The sequence below is a fragment of the Poromitra crassiceps genome, assembly GCF_964638095.1.
Source record: "Poromitra crassiceps genome assembly, chromosome: 14".
Lineage (NCBI taxonomy): Eukaryota > Metazoa > Chordata > Actinopteri > Beryciformes > Melamphaidae > Poromitra > Poromitra crassiceps.
In genome coordinates this window covers 33,391,301-33,408,823 of record NC_139633.1, presented here as the reverse complement: position 1 = coordinate 33,408,823, position 17,523 = coordinate 33,391,301, and the positions used below count along the sequence as shown (strand labels likewise).

At 45.2% G+C, this 17,523-nt stretch overlaps 1 protein-coding gene across 1 annotated transcript in view; it reads left to right on the top strand.

The window, feature by feature from the left end:
- Nucleotides 1-17,523, top strand: part of anapc1 (anaphase promoting complex subunit 1) — a gene marked incomplete at its 5' end in the record, with an annotated part of 254,294 nt that overhangs the window by 72,819 nt on the left and 163,952 nt on the right. The window contains 4 exons of the mRNA XM_083650747.1: nucleotides 2,405-2,530; nucleotides 5,889-6,058; nucleotides 10,928-11,019; nucleotides 11,987-12,135. Coding sequence (XP_083506873.1) covers nucleotides 2,405-2,530; nucleotides 5,889-6,058; nucleotides 10,928-11,019; nucleotides 11,987-12,135 — 537 coding nt within the window. The remainder of the gene's footprint in view (nucleotides 1-2,404; nucleotides 2,531-5,888; nucleotides 6,059-10,927; nucleotides 11,020-11,986; nucleotides 12,136-17,523) is intronic.

The window sequence follows — 17,523 nt, the reverse complement described above, 5'->3', positions numbered from 1 at the left end:
GTGATGTGTGTTTTCATTAGAGCAGGTGATGTGTGTTTTCATTAGAGCAGGTGATGTGTGTTTTCATTAGAGCAGGTTGATGTGTGTTTTCATTAGAGCAGGTGACGTGTGTTTTCATTAGAGCAGGTTGATGTGTGTTTTCATTAGAGCAGGTGACGTGTGTTTTCATTAGAGCAGGTGATGTGTGTTTTCATTAGAGCAGGTGACGTGTGTTTTCATTAGAGCAGGTGACGTGTGTTTTCATTAGAGCAGGTTGATGTGTGTTTTCATTAGAGCAGGTGTATGTGTGTTTTCATTAGAGCAGGTGATGTGTGTTTTCATTAGAGCAGGTGATGTGTGTTTTCATTACAGCAGGTGATGTGTGTTTTCATTAGAGCAGGTGATGTGTGTTTTCATTAGAGCATGTGACGTGTGTTTTCATTAGAGCAGGTTGATGTGTGTTTTCATTACAGCAGGTGATGTGTGTTTTCATTAGAGCAGGTGATGTGTGTTTTCATTAGAGCAGGTTGATGTGTGTTTTCATTACAGCAGGTGATGTGTGTTTTCATTAGAGCAGGTGATGTGTGTTTTCATTAGAGCAGGTTGATGTGTGTTTTCATTACAGCAGGTGATGTGTGTTTTCATTAGAGCAGGTGACGTGTGTTTTCATTAGAGCAGGTGATGTGTGTTTTCATTACAGCAGGTGATGTGTGTTTTCATTAGAGCAGGTGATGTGTGTTTTCATTAGAGCATGTGATGTGTGTTTTCATTAGAGCAGGTTGATGTGTGTTTTCATTAGAGCAGGTGATGTGTGTTTTCATTAGAGCATGTGACGTGTGTTTTCATTAGAGCAGGTTGATGTGTGTTTTCATTAGAGCAGGTTGACGTGTGTTTTCATTACAGCAGGTGATGTGTGTTTTCATTAGAGCAGGTTGATGTGTGTTTTCATTAGAGCAGGAGTTTTCAAAGTCTGTGACTGTGCACCCCCCCCCCCCCCCCCACACACCCTAAGTTAACTTGCTTACCGTATTTTCGCTCAATTCTTGGATGCCTATGGAATCGTGATGATGTCGTTTGATCCCATAGACCAGGGATACTCAACTTGCTTTGCCCGGGGGCCACTTTCGTGAAATGATAGAAGGCCAGGGGCCAGTTAATAAACAATCAATATACATTTTTCTGTAGCGGATTGTAGGTTTTTGGGGTGTCAGCCGAAGTTTAGTCTGACAATGTTGTGCACACCGGATAGTTAGTTAGGTTAAGTACATACATAAGTGCCTGGGTAGCGAGCAGACAGCGGTATTTGACAATTTAGCAGCTAAATCATAGATTATTGAAAGATATTCCATATTCCAGGCTGAAATGCTACAACAGAAGTGGAGTATTGGTCAGAATGACATGAACATTTGGACACTTATTCAGCGGTTATCTTGTATGTTGTGTTCAGGTGCACTGTACATTTTTTTTTTTTTTTTTTTTTTGCAATTCCATCACGGGCCACACAGGGGGCGCCCGCATGTGGCCCAGTTGAGTATCACTGCCATAGACACTCAACAGTTGAGACAAGATAGCCTGATGTTGCTGTTTGACTTACTTCAGACTAAAATAAGGTCCGTCTGAAGGCATTTTTTTTTTGTTTCTGACTCTGGCAAAGTGGGAAAAACTGTAAAATTCCCCCAAACTACTGTATCTCTGAACTATCTCTTTAACCAAACCACACACATTTATCTGGATTTATCTATCACACAGATCTGGAAAGAGACTAGACGGATACTGATGTATAGGTCTGGAAAGAGACTAGACGGATACTGATGTATAGGTCTGGAAAGAGACTAGACAGATACTGATGTATAGATCTGGAAAGAGACTAGACGGATACTGATGTATAGATCTGGAAAGAGACTAGACGGATACTGATGTATAGGTCTGGAAAGAGACTAGACGGATACTGATGTATAGGTCTGGAAAGAGACTAGACAGATACTGATGTATAGGTCTGGAAAGAGACTAGACGGATACTGATCTATAGATCTGGAAAGAGACTAGACAGATACTGATGTATAGATCTGGAAAGAGACTAGACAGATACTGATGTATAGGTCTGGAAAGAGACTAGACAGATACTGATGTATAGATCTGGAAAGAGACTAGACAGATACTGATGTATAGGTCTGGAAAGAGACTAGACAGATACTGATGTATAGGTCTGGAACGAGACTAGCATTTTCTAGCTAGAAATCTGAAAGAGCCCCGTTTAAGGGGGGGTGGGGGAGAGAAATTAACATTTTCCTGAAAATCCGTGCCATGTTTCTTGTTATTGCTGCTTGTTTGGCCTGGGATGAACTGCCTGGAGCTCAGAGTTGGCCCACCTGTTTATTCACCATCACATCACTGTGTCTCATGTCTCTGTGTCTTCTCTCTGCAGGACTGGGAATATTTGTTGGGGTCTCATTACCACCGTCAGATGGTTTCCCAGCCTGTGTGCGGGCCAGTGGACTCCTGCTCCCCCGCTGCCGTCTCCACAGACACAGACACAGAGGTCCTCTCTTCTGTATGGAACTCAGCCTGAGTGGATCACTATATTATTGCATGTCCTTTGGTTTATAGTGTTGGATCACTATATTATTGCATGTCCTTTGGTTTATGGTGTTGGATCAGTATATTATTGCATGTCCTTTGGTTTATAGTGTTGGATCACTATATTATTGCATGTCCTTTGGTTTATAGTGTTGGATCAGTATATTATTGCATGTCCTTTGGTTTATAGTGTTGGATCACTATATTATTGCATGTCCTTTGGTTTATAGTGTTGGATCAGTATATTATTGCATGTCCTTTGGTTTATAGTGTTGGATCACTATATTATTGCATGTCCTTTGGTTTATAGTGTTGGATCAGTATATTATTGCATGTCCTTTGGTTTCTAGTGTTGGATCACTATATTATTGCATGTCCTTTGGTTTATAGTGTTGGATCAGTATATTATTGCATGTCCTTTGGTTTATAGTGTTGGATCAGTATATTATTGCATGTCCTTTGGTTTATAGTGTTGGATCAGTATATTATTGCATGTCCTTTGGTTTATAGTGTTGGATCACTATATTATTGCATGTCCTTTGGTTTCTAGTGTTGGATCACTATATTATTGCATGTCCGTTGGTTTCTAGTGTTGGATCACTATATTATTGCATGTCCTTTGGTTTATAGTGTTGGATCAGTATATTATTGCATGTCCTTTGGTTTCTAGTGTTGGATCAGTATATTATTGCATGTCCTTTGGTTTATAGTGTTGGATCACTATATTATTGCATGTCCTTTGGTTTATAGTGTTGGATCACTATATTATTGCATGTCCTTTGGTTTATAGTGTTGGATCAGTATATTATTGCATGTCCTTTGGTTTATAGTGTTGGATCAGTATATTATTGCATGTCCTTTGGTTTATAGTGTTGGATCAGTATATTATTGCATGTCCTTTGGTTTATAGTGTTGGATCAGTATATTATTGCATGTCCTTTGGTTTATAGTGTTAGACTCATTTATCACTGTGGCCTTTTATTAGACATCACATATTCAATCTGTGTCACCCAACTCTGATGTGATGGATATGAGATTGATTTGATTACCGGTAGATATTGTAGAATTGATCAATACTACACACTGATTGTCTACTCTATGGGAAGCCCTTAAGCTCCACTGATTCCAATGAGTAATTTTCTTTGGATGTCTTTATATTTTCCTTCTGCTTCTTCTGTTCCTTTCTGACTTTTAGGCTACATTCACACTTAAGCCAAATTTATACTCTGACGTCAAAGCCCAGAAATCGATGCAGCTGACGTGACCAGCGCAGATATACCATAATGTAGATGGGGAGAAAACAGGAGAGAGTGAAAGCATTTATATAGCGCCTTTATCCAAAGTGCTTTACAATCACTAGGTACATTCACCCATTCATACACCGATGGCGGCAGGCTACCACGCTGGGAGCAATTTGGGGTTCAGTATCTTGCCCGAGGACACTTAGACATGCAGACTGGAGCAGGCGGGGATCGAACCACCGACCTCTTTTATCCAAAGCGATTAGCGGACGACCCGCTCTACCTCCTGAGCTACAGCCGCCCCACAGCAAGCTGAGGTTTGAGTCTGTACATCTAGCTGCCGCCGACAACGTCCTAAACTCGAGGCTATGTTGAAGCATGGTTCTCCAGTGTTTCCTCTACCATTCTACAGGCCTGGCGAACCCGCCAGTGCCCCCGCCAGGCCAGAAATGTTTTTTTTGTTTTTGTTTTTTTTTAGATTTTTTTTCCTGCTCTCCCCAAAATTTCAATAAACCTTTATGGCATATTATTACAATACAACAATACTGGTGTTGACAGTGAACAGTAATAGAAGATGCCAAATCATTCAAAACAATAAGCATTTTGCTTTTAGGAGCATTGTGCCAGCGTGCAGCGCTGTTCCAAAACGTGTCAACGTGTGTCGTTGCCTGGGAAACGCACATCCCATAATACAACTGTTCGCATCGCATCCCATAATAGTATGATGATACTTGGGATGCCATTGCCAACATAGATACGGACAGGTTAGTTAAAACTTCAGCGTCGCCAGCGACGGCCCCCACCGTTGTGGTCGGGGTACGTTTCGAAATCCCTCCAGGCCTGAACATTTTTCTAGGGGAAACACTGTTCTCCCTTTTATAAGTTTTAGTTTTATAACAACGTTTTAAAAGTAAAGCTATCTCTGTGATCACATGACCATTCACATACACTGGGCATGCGTGTGCCAGTGTAAACGGGAAGATTGCCTCCTTTGTGTTTGGTTGTTAGGCCGCTGCTACTGGTTATCGCCTAGGTCTTGCTCTCTCTCACACACATCACATTTGGTTAACGGTTACAAATCAAAGTTTTAGTAAATTATGCGCCTCCCTCGTTTCCCCTCAGTTTAGACACGCCTCCCTCGTTTCCCCTCAGTTTAGACAGGCCTCCCTCAGTTTAGACACGCCTCCCTCAGTTTAGACACGCCTCCCTCAGTTTAGACACGCCTCCCTCAGTTTAGACACGCCTCCCTCAGTTTAGACACGCCTCCCTGGTTTCCCCTCAGTTTAGTTGTCTTTTCTCACAGTAGTAGGTCTGCTCGGTGGCTACGACTGCGTCATCCTTTTCAAAAGTCTCCATTTCCGCCCTTTCAGACTACAATGCAATCCCAGAGTTTTAGAACTAAAACGGGATCATCAGCATGTTCAAAGTCTCCATTTTAGGGGTTCCGGAGTAGTGTGGACGCTAGACGGAGTAGTGTGGACACTAGGCGGAGTAGTGTGGACGATAGGCGGAGTAGTGTGGACGGTAGGCGGAGTAGTGTGGACGCTAGGCGGAGTAGTGTGGACGCTAGGCGGAGTAGTGTGGACGCTAGGCGGAGTAGTGTGGACGCTAGGCGGAGTAGTGTGGACGCTAGGCGGAGTAGTGTGGATGCTAGGCGGAGTAGTGTGGATGGTAGTGTGGACGCTAGGCGGAGTAGTGTGGACGCTAGGCGGAGTAGTGTGGACGCTAGGCGGAGTAGTGTGGACGCTAGGCGGAGTAGTGTGGACGCTAGGCGGAGTAGTGTGGACGCTAGGCGTGAACATAGCAAAAGTTATGCATTTTAAAATGAAAACACATTTGATGTCTCATGAAGGTCTACGTTCTGTTTCAAAGGCTTTACCTCTCATGTACACAAATCTTGGGGCAAATATTAGTAATTTGTGTCACGTTAATCCAACATCACTATTGGCTTTCTAAAAATATATATATCCATTGAACTCTGTTGCATAGCACACTGACTGTTGACTGCTTTTCTCCCCCCCAGTCTTTTACATAGTCACACTTTTTTATTCTTGTCTTTGCATATCTTGACTTGTCCTCCTCTCCTCCCAGGCGTCTCCTCCGGGCAGTGCGTCTCTGAGGTTGGACAGCTCGGCTCCTCTCTTCCCTCATGTCCCCGCTCTCTTCTACGCCCTCCACCTGCTCTACCAGGAACTGCAGCTGGACCAGCTGCAGAGGGCCGGGGCCTCCTCTCTGCTCTGTCTGTTGCAGCAGCTGGCCAGGTGACCAAACCCCCTGTGTGTGTGTGTGTGTGTGTGTGTGTATGTGTGTGTGTGTGTGTGAGATTCAGATTTTAGCACTCTAAGTTAGTAACAAAGTTCTATAGAGACAGTTTATTTGTGGGCCAGCACAATGCAAGGTCACATGTAGTGAAGAACCACACACATCATGCTGTGCAAGTTCAAATAGATTATAACCCTGAACTGCCTACATTTCCCAGAACGCCTCAATGGCCTTTCAACACATTGCTTAAGACTTTACAGTAGTTGTAGCACACTGGCCATCTTTGTAGTCATTTTTCCCCCCTAAGATGAAGTAAACACTAATTTTATAATTTCTTGGGTCATACAACAACTCCATCAAAAGATACAGACACAAAGCAGACTTATGCATGGCGAAAAGTCACGTGACACTTGCTTTATTCACTCACTGTGCGTTCAGATGTACTGAGTGGATGGTTCTACACATTAGGGTTGTGCGATGTCATCAAAATACCCATCGTGATTGTTTTACAGTGAAACATCGTTTTGTACGATGGCATCATCATTGGGGTTGGGGGTTGGGGGGAATAATTCATTCTTTATCAAGTCGCTGCGTTGCTGTAATGTCATGTGGCTAGCCGCTGCAATGCGTTCACGTTAACAACAGGACAGCTGAGCCTGAGCTCTACATGATACCAGCAGGCTTTGATAGCCTCTGCTCTGTGCTACAGCACAGTACGGTCTGGGTAAGGTGTCCTCTTTTCCTCTATACAGCAGTTTGGACGCCAAGCATACCCCCGCTTGTACCTTGCGTCATCTGTTGCCCGTCGACAAACAGGCCGTTTTTTTTCTCTAAACCTTGCTTAAAACAAGTACGGCTCAAGTAAGCTCCCCTTACGCCAGGGATTCTGTTAGCCGGCAATTGCCGGCTTTTAGCCGGTATGTGTTGCCGTGGGCCGGCAAATTAAAAGGTCACCGGCTCAAGTGGCCGGCTGAAAATACGCCAGATAAATAAATTCCTTATATAAAATAGCCTAATATTGTGTGACCTATAACCTAAGTGATGTTGCCAATAAGCTACGACTTAAATAGAGATTTATTACATCATATGTTTTCCGCCCCCTGTATGTTGAGTGTTGGTGAAAAAGAAAAATATAGCTTTCTTTACTGTAGAGCGCCGTTTAAAAGCCGCACAAGCAGCATCAGTCCCGCCGGCCAGCGCTGGACCCGCTGTGAGGAAACACACAGGAGGAAACCGAAATGTCAAAACAGACATCCCTTGCTAGGCCAGTCCTTTTTTTAATCGAGATCATGCAACAAGTAGCCTACTTCAGCCGAGGCCAGCAAGACGGCAGGGAATAAACAGAAGCGTGCCTGCCGCCGTCAAAAGCGAAAGCGACCCGACGTAGGCTGTCAATTTAGCGGAGGTAAAAAGCCTTTTTATCTACGTTGGCCGAATCAATCAATCAATCAATGGCTTGTGCTTGTTGCCCGACGCTCGTATGATGAGGAGATGAATCAAAATGCTTACCACAAATAAAGCCACATGGAAGCCGAGAACGAGTGCAGGAGAGCTGACGCAGGTGCCAGGTGTGGAGTGGGAGAGATTAAGGTGCGTAGCCTATTGCTGGAGATTCAAGTTGTGCGCTGTCTGCACTGACACTGTTGCACTTATTACTTTTAGCTTTTTTCATCAAGGCAATGTCCAGAAGATATGGGTTCATGAGTGTCTGCAAATGCAGATAGATAGGCTATAGGAGCATGCATGCATCTTGTCTGTTTCAATAACGAAAGCGTCCTTACCGAGAACGACGTGCCGACCAATTCAATATTCTTGCTGCGAAATCGGCCTCTTAATGACAACACTGGAATAAATATGATCGACTATAGAGGCTATAAAGAATAGACTAGAGAGAAATAAATTGATTTGTTTATTTAGGAAACAATTATTTTATAACATCCTTTTTTTAATAGTGGCCGGTAAATATTCGATAGGGCCGGAATTTTGGAACGTTACCGGCTGCACTGGCCGTCTGGGAAAATGTCTAGCGGAATCCCTGCCTTACGCGTGTGTCTCTCCTGACGCATCACCTCACCCTCTTGTGAGTATATCCGTATTATGGAACCATCCCCCCGACCTGCAGCTTTTAGCAGTAATTACAGTCATCTATGTTTTAAAACCAGTTGTATAATAGTGATTGAGAAACAGCTGTCAGCAGTTAAAAGCGACGGTAAACATAAAAGTCTTTAGTCTATTATTTTTAAAAGTAAGTAACGTTGGGGCAGATCTGAGGTCTTCAGGCAGTTTGTTCCAGCTAGCAGAAGCATAGTCGGTAAATGCGGCCTTCCCATGATTTGATTTGATGTAAGAGTGGTTTCTTTTGAGCACACCATGTGAAATTACTATCTCTCGCCTCCCCTCCGTCCGTGTGTCACACTCTCGCAGCACCACTGAGAACGAAGCAACAGAGAGAAACGATTCGCTTATTTGATTGGCCGAGTAGCATCACGTGTGATGATTGACAGCGCATGCATTGGTCTGTGAGCTTCCTGGCAGATAAACCAGTAGTACCGTAAAGACTATAAAAGCATGTGCCGGTTCAAATAGAAACGCTCCGTGAAAATGTAGGTTATCAATGATTTGTAGGTTATAGGGCTCGGTCCGGATAGGACGGCGTCTCGGTCCGGATGCGGACCAGAGTCCGGACTTTGAGGATCGCCGTTCTAAACCGAACCCCAGCTCACTTCCTGTCGCAGTGTTTGCTATGGACAGGAGAAAAAAAAGGGGGGGGGGGATATAGGAGCAGAGCAAGACTGACAATTCTGTGAAAACCGTCTAACTCTATAGTCGGGATGTTCATTTCGAACAATTTCCATAATCGAAATTCGGGAAAATTAACGATTATCGATAATATTAATATTAATATATATATATATTTTTTATGCGTTTATTTTTTATTTTACAAAATGCCTATGTGCGAAGCGCTATGAAGTGCTTTTCAATCTGCCTGGTAATGGTGCCCCGTGAGGGAAGCGCATAGTATAGCTGCTCAATCACATTGATCAGGTCTCGATAAGGTTCCAGACGAGTGATCTTTTCTGCATGCCGGACGACGACGAGGCTCATTAACCAGGCTCGGATCTACGCTGTTCAAGTGGTGAATCATTGGCGTCTAGCCGTGTTGTACTTATAAACGGCATCACAGTTCTTGCAATGCACAATGTCGTCTTTTAACTCGAAATGGTCCCAAACAAAGGTTTGCTTCGCTCGCTTCATTTCCTCGTTTGGCTGAGTGCTGACAATGTGCTTTTTTCTGTTCTTCTCACCGCAGCAAGCCCAGTGAGGCCACGCCCATAGCCCCACCCAGAGGTGTTTTGTTCAGTTGTCTCATAGTCCCATTGCGCCCTCACCTGGTTGCGACCACGTAGGGAAAACCAATGTAGTTTCAGCACATTTAGGGCTATTTGATTTGATTTAAAAAAGTATATTAAAAATCGATAAAAATTCCACATGATCGAATCAATTCCTTAACGATCAATTATCGATTTTCGATTATTGATGAACATCCCTACTCTATAGCACTTTTCTAAAAGTGCTCAGAGACGCTTTACATAAACATCAACAGATCAACGTAAACATCCACAGATTACAGAAAACACAAATACAAGAGTTACAAAGCGAAAGAGGGTGGTAGAGGTGAGCATTTCACTTCTAGGGAGGCAGTGGGAGTCGGGTATTGTGAATGTGATGCGGGGCATTGCCGGAATAAAAACGTGGACCTCTCCAAATGCAGAGGCGATATTATCAAGCTGTCCCATCTATCCAAACAGAAAGAGTTGGCGGCCGTGCGTACGTGCCGACTCGCACAGCGCACAGCTCCCTCCATTGTTGTCGGTGGAGGCTTGTGAGTAATGCAGGCTCTTGTCGCAGCAACGTGTTAAGAGAAATAACCTTCAGCCGGGCGGTCGAGTGACCGCTGTGATTGGTGCCACTGACAATAAGAGAAGAGGTGGAGTGGGAGAGTGAAGCACTCTTCACAGCAGTACTTGGCCTGCGTCGCTTAGCGTGTGGGTGTGGCCTGTGTCGCTTAGCGCGTTGGGGGGGGGGGGCGTGGCTTGTGTCGGTTAGCGCGTGGGCGTCGTTCCGCGGCTCTTGGCTCCGTCAGCTGTTGTCGAGCAGTAGAGGATGATGAGGGAGGGCTTTGTTCCACAACAGAGAACAGGCCGGTAGCTCTGGGCCAGTGATACTCAACCAGAGGCTCTAGAGCCACATGCAGCTCCTCCTGGGTAGTTGTGGCTCCTTTAAGTTCTACTTAAAATAAAGAAATAAATAAAAATCTAAAAAAAAAAAGAGAGAGAGGAAAGGGACCTTTTTTTAGATGGTGGCTCTTGCAAAGATCCCCCCCCCCCAATGTGGCTCCTGAGTAGGGCAAGGTTGCGTACCACTGCTCTAGGCACACGCACGCACGCACACACACACACACACACACACACACACACGCGCGCGCACAGACACGCGCACACACACTGAGAGTTGGTAAAGGGATTAAAAGCTATTGATTATCTGCTAAGATGAATGGTAATGCAATACAGGCAGGTGATAATTGCTCAGTGTGTTTCTTAATCACTGGGTAAGGGGAGAAAAAAAGACAAGTCAAATGCCAACGAGCCTTTCTGAGATGATGGAGCCATTTTGACACTTGATTCAGCACTCTGCAGTTTGTTTGAGGTGTGGCCACTGAGACCAGCATCACTGATGTCATCAGATTTATGACATCACTGATGATGTCCCTGTTGGATTTATGACATGACTGATGTCACAGTCTTCAAGAATGATGATAGACCAATATTAATTTGTAATCATCTTGTTTTTCCTCCCTCTGTTTGCAGAGACCTCCAGCTGGACGAGTATGTGGATTTGTACTGGAGAGACTACCCATCCTTAATCAGTAGTTTCACTGAGAGCTGCCTCATAGAGCAGGGTAAGACACACAGGTAACAGGCTGGTACCTGATGGTATGAGACTGGACAGCTTGCAGTGTGGGGCAGAGGGTGGGATGATCAGGGATTAGACCTTGATTAGACGTGATTAGACTGTGATTAGACGGGATTAGACTGTGATTAGACGGGATTAGACTGTGATTAGACGGGATTAGACTGGTCTCAACATGTCAGACAATGAGAGAGATCCCTGCCTACCAATCGCTTGGGGATTTCTAGAGGTGCCTCGATTCTTTCCTCTGAAGGGCCAAAAATGCATCTGGATGGCGGGCCATGGGGCCAAAAATGTATGTGAAATTGTCACGTGAAATTACATTCAAATAAAATGCATTACATTTGATAGACAATTTACATTCTAAATCTACAATAATTTTTTCGAAATAATAAAAAGACTACTCTTATCGGTTTCACAGTCATTTTAGTAGATTGTAAAAAAATTAAAAGAAGCATCAACATATTTAAAGGGAAATACACCTTGTGTGTGTGTGCATGTTTGTGTGTGTGTGTGTGTGTGTGTGTGTGTGCGCACCAGGGTGGGAATTACATGGAGGCCATCAGGCCATGGCCTACGTTGCCCCTCCCTCTGGCCGTGATGCCCTGAGATCTCTAAGACCACCTTGGCAGTAACCTGCTACCAGCCTGCTGCTGTCAGCTGCTTTAAAAGCATCAGTGGTCTCAGTTTAATGTAGCTGCTCTGTGTAAAGGATGTGTACTTGAATCATTTTAACACACATTTCAGAAAGATCTCTCTTCATGATGTCAACAGAGCAATGACCTCTGTGCCCTGACATGTGACCTTGCCCCTAAAATGACGAAATTCCCACCCTGGTGTGCGCGCGTGTGGGCGCGTGTCCATTTAAACCGTTACTTTGTGATTCACTTTGCTTCCTCTCCTGTCTGGCTTCCTTGCCATCTTCCCTCCCTCCTCTTCTTCTTCTCCTCTCTCAGCCCAGATTGGCCAGATGCAGCATCCGTCCTTCCTGAGGGCGGAGCCTCCCAGTGTGTTCAGCTGGCTCAGCAGCTGTCTGAGAGGGGAGGAAGTCCCGCCCTTCCCCTTCCTGCCGGGCATCTGCCAGAGGACCAGGCTGCTGGTTCTGGTATGGCCAAAGATCCTCTCTGCTTTACAGGACTGTAGGGCTGCACCATCAATCGTAGATGCACCCCCCCCCCACACACACAATTAATAATTGGCAATATTGAAGTGTTTGCTATATTCTCAGTTCCCCTCAAACACGCTGTTCCATTCATTGGGACAAGGGATCCACGATATTGGATTTCTTGCCGATATTCGATATTGCCGATACCGATATTATATGTGCGCATTTTCTTCCACCTAATTGCAGAGAACATCAAGTCTCTCCTGTAGTCGTGGAATTAACACATTATGCCTGCTCTTATCGTGATGGCCCACTGACCTGCTCTTATCATGATGGCCCACTGGCCTGCTCTTATCGTGATGGCCCACTGACCTGCTCTTATCATGATGGCCCACTGACCTGCTCTTATCATGATGGCCCACTGGCCTGCTCTTATCGTGATGGCCCACTGACCTGCTCTTATCATGATGGCCCACTGACCTGCTCTTATCATGATGGCCCACTGGCCTGCTCTTATCGTGATGGCCCACTGACCTGCTCTTATCATGATGGCCCACTGACCTGCTCTTATCGTGATGGCCCACTGACCTGCTCTTATCATGATGGCCCACTGACCTGCTCTTATCGTGATGGCCCACTGACCTGCTCTTATCATGATGGCCCACTGGCCTGCTCTTATCTTGATGGCCCACTGACCTGCTCTTATCGTGATGGCCCACTGACCTGCTCTTATCATGATGGCCCACTGACCTGCTCTTATCGTGATGGCCCACTGACCTGCTCTTATCGTGATGGCCCACTGACCTGCTCTTATCGTGATGGCCCACTGACCTGCTCTTATCGTGATGGCCCACTGACCTGCTCTTATCGTGATGGCCCACTGACCTGCTCTTATCGTGATGGCCCACTGACCTGCTCTTATCGTGATGGCCCACTGACCTGCTCTTAACATGATGGCCCACTGACCTGCTCTTATCATGATGGCCCACTGGCCTGCTCTTATCGTGATGGCCCACTGACCTGCTCTTATCGTGATGGCCCACTGACCTGCTCTTATCATGATGGCCCACTGGCCTGCTCTTATCTTGATGGCCCACTGACCTGCTCTTATCGTGATGGCCCACTGACCTGCTCTTATCGTGATGGCCCACTGACCTGCTCTTATCATGATGGCCCACTGACCTGCTCTTATCGTGATGGCCCACTGACCTGCTCTTATCGTGATGGCCCACTGACCTGCTCTTATCGTGATGGCCCACTGACCTGCTCTTATCGTGATGGCCCACTGACCTGCTCTTATCGTGATGGCCCACTGACCTGCTCTTATCGTGATGGCCCACTGGCCTGCTCTTATCGTGATGGCCCACTGACCTGCTCTTATCATGATGGCCCACTGACCTGCTCTTATCATGATGGCCCACTGACCTGCTCTTACCGTGATGGCCCACTGACCTGCTCTTACCGTGATGGCCCACTGACCTGCTCTTATCGTGATGGCCCACTGGCAGATGCAGACATGAACGCAATGCTTTTCAAAATGTGCACATTCACCGGACAAAATAAGACAATTACTTCAACTTAGGTTACGTAAAACATGGCGTATTTCTTATTTATGTAGCGTTTTCTTTCAAACAAAACTGTACGATTCATCTTAAACAGGCTTCAATGTTGCTCTCCCTGGGTTAGGGTTATCCCCATTTATTTAAGCGTCATTTTATCGGCCTGTCATATCGGTAGAAATGTTCGTTTCGATGCCGATATTTAATTTTAAAGCGTTTTATCGGATGATACCGTTGCCGTGCCGATATCATCGTGCATCCCTAATAGTCCATGGGCCAAGGCTCAAATTTTGACATATCGGTACCACCTGAGGTGACCGCACGATTTTGTTATTTTTGTCTTCCTACATGTCTCTAGTTTATATTTTGGTATGATAACCCTTCCGATTTGGTAGCTTAAGGATAGTTATCACTCTGTAAACAAACCTACCCCCAAAAAATGACAAAACCCTGATTTCATCATATCTCCTGAACCACACATGATAACGCAGAAAATGTGATGTCTACCCCTATGTTTTCATGGTCAGGGATTACAATGACACCCTATACAACATCATAAACTGTTCACATGAATAGTTAATGGTGAATTAAGTGGTGTTTTGGTGAATTCAGTGGTGTTTTGAGAAGGATACAATGCAATTAGTCCATGGGCCAATGGTGAAATTGGTACCACCTAAGGGGGCCGCGCAATTTTTGTATTTTTGTCTTCCTACATGTCTCTAGTTTATATTTTGGTATGATAACCGTGCCAATCTGGTAGCTTATTGATAGTTATCACTCTGTAAAAAACCTTCTCCCATATAAATGACAAACCCCTGATTTCTGTGTATTAGTCCAGATGATATGTGAAAATCATGTTCACTTTTTCATAAAAGCATGAAACTTGGTACACATATAGTTTGGGGCCCCGTAAATCTTCAGAAATTAAGCCATCACAAAAATGCCTCGCGGTGGCCATTTTAATTCCGCCATAAGTGAATTATGTAGTTTGCATCATATCTCCTGAACCACACATGATAACACAGAAAAGGTGATGTCTATCCCTATGTTTTCATGGTCAAGGATTACAATGATACCATATAGAACATCATAAACTGTTAAAGTAACTAAGCAATGGTGAATTTAATGACGTGAGAAGGAAATCACAGTTTCTGATAACTGATGCTATAACCTCAATTCCATGACCACTCTCTGGCTAAGATTTTTTGATGAGTAATTTGACTTCTATGGGCCTTTTTGTTAAAATAGCCCCCAGGCCCCTCCCAAACATCCTCCGACTTTCTGCCAGATGGCCAAATCCAAGATGGCCACTGGTACAATCTTGAAAAATTTACTTTTGAACCAGAGCACCTAGAATAATGTATGAAGACACTTTTCGGTGTAAGTCAACCACAAAGAATCTGATTCTGACATCAGTTTAACATTCTGTCATAATTTTGACCCACAATTCCAAGATGGCTGCCATCCAGTAGCGTGAAAACTTAACTTTTGAATGGCAACATATACGTATGTGGTGTTTGGGGTTTACCATTTTTAGAGTAAGGACGGAGATTAACAATGGTGAATTATAGCTATTTTAATTGCAAATCCATGCAGACCAAACATGGTTTAGTAATGACAATTATTGTGTTTTGAGGGTAATTTCATAATTATGTTAGTCTCGCTGGCCACGGCCAGCCTCCCCTCCCTACCGGGAGAGGAGTCTGGCGCCACGGAAACAGGCAACTGGGATAAGCCCTCCCCTGCTCTACAGCTGCTCCCCATTGGAGCGACTGTTTCAGTGGGTGCCGGATGTCTGCTCCCGGCTTATTACAAACTCTGTCATTGGCTCCGACCATGTCAATCAGAGCAGCTTCCGTTCCCTCCTCCCTGTGTGTCGCTGTAAATAGTGCCCTGCCGCCTCAGTGAAAACAACAACGCTAACTAGCTAGCAAGCTAACGGCAGAAACCTACACGCTAGCTCGTTGCTACACGCTGAAAAGGGCAAGTTGGATTGTTGGAAACTATTTTCCAAGGGCACTGCCGCTAAGCGCCGCCCATCGCAATCCCACTATGGAGACCTGCGTGGGAGGGGAGGCTGGCCAGCGAGACTATGGGAAAGGTGAAGGTGAATAGCCTATGTCCATTGTCCAACAAGTTTTCTCAATTAATTTCCCTCTTTGCGATGTGATAAAAGTTTCTCAGTGAGTTATAGTTGATTGCATTGCCTCACTGAATTATCTGCTAATATCCAATTTTAGCAGCAGAATTTGATGTCCTGGCGTGGGCACGTCCGTGTGTAATGACATATCCAAAAGGAATTTTACTCTGCGCTACGCTGCACAGCATATAGATTATGGTGCGCTCAAGCGCAGCAGAGTATTTAGCGCGTAAGAGGTGCTTTTTTTTAGCGTGTAAGAGGTGCTGCCCCGTATTCTGAGCAGAAACGGCTGATTGTGGCACGCCTATGTCCAGTAAAATTATAACAGGCATGCGCTTGTGCACGCCCCCAATTTGCATTGCGCGCGGCGTACCGCTTTTGCGAAGATAGGGCCCCCGGGACTTGCAAGAATCTGGTCAACTTCTCCTCTCCTGCAGCATGGGCTGATTTTAAGTCTGCAATGAGTGGATGCGAAAAGGAGCAAAAACACCAGACGCTGAAGTGACGAAGCATCTGGAAGCGCAGCCAGTTTCATTTTGGTGCACTTGTTAGCACATTAGACCGTTCAGTCAGACCAGCCGTGATGAGGCCGGCTCGCCCCATGCAGAGATTGTTTCGGCGTCTGATCTATTTTTGTGTGAGACCCGCGAGTGATTGTGTGAAGCCAGATAGGAAGTCAGTACAAGTGGTCACCGGCGCGGAGCAAAGCAGTGCGTCTGGTGTGAATGGCCAGGGTCCTGCTCGAGCTGAATTTACACACAGCGGCACTTCGCGTCTGCAGCATCACAATCATCTTCCACCCTCCTCCCTGCATGCATGCTCCAACCCGCTCTGACTGACTGGTGGCGACCATTTATGGATTTCGTTTCCACTCCCTCCGTGTCAAATCTGTCTATCTCAAATGCCTGTGCCACTGTGAAACAACATCAACAATGCTAGCTCGTTGCTACATGCTGAAAACGGTTGGATCTGGATTGTGCAATAAAGCAGGCCTGCTTGATACGTTTGGTGGATAGTTGTAAAGGTGAACGGAGCCTTTTTCCCCTATACCAGGGTGGAGGTATTAGCAGCCAGACTCTGCCATTGTAGGGAGGGAGTCTGGCAAGCGAGACTACCCGGGAAGGAACTCAAGGTAGGAGCTGCTGAGATGGAGTGGAGCGCTCCAAGGCAGTGATTGACCTGGTTGTGGTCAACTTGTAAACCTCCACGAGTTGCTGGAACATTGTGTTTTTGATGAATGTGTGGCCTTATTCAACTCCAACATCACATACAGGAAGACGCAGAAGAGCAAGCGCATCTAGAAGAAGCTCTATCTCCAATCTGTAGGGCTGCAAGAACCCTACATCACTCTCGTTGACATGGGCATGATCTAGATGATGGCAACTCCATCAGCAATTGGATCGGTAGACACAAGATGGCACCCCATACAAGTGGTCGGACTATGTCCACAAGGTGTCATCCATCATCCTTGTCCACCATGGTGATGTTGACATATCTGTGTGATCGACCGGTATGACACAGCATACTTGGTTAAAGATGATGAGCGGAATCTGATGATTCAGAATCTATAGCTACAGCTAATAAAAAGAGCTTATTTTAGTTATCTTGTCATACATTCATTAAATATTTTAATGCAAGAAATCCTGGGGGTAGTTGGTACAGCAGTACCAAGGTAAAATGGGTGTTGAC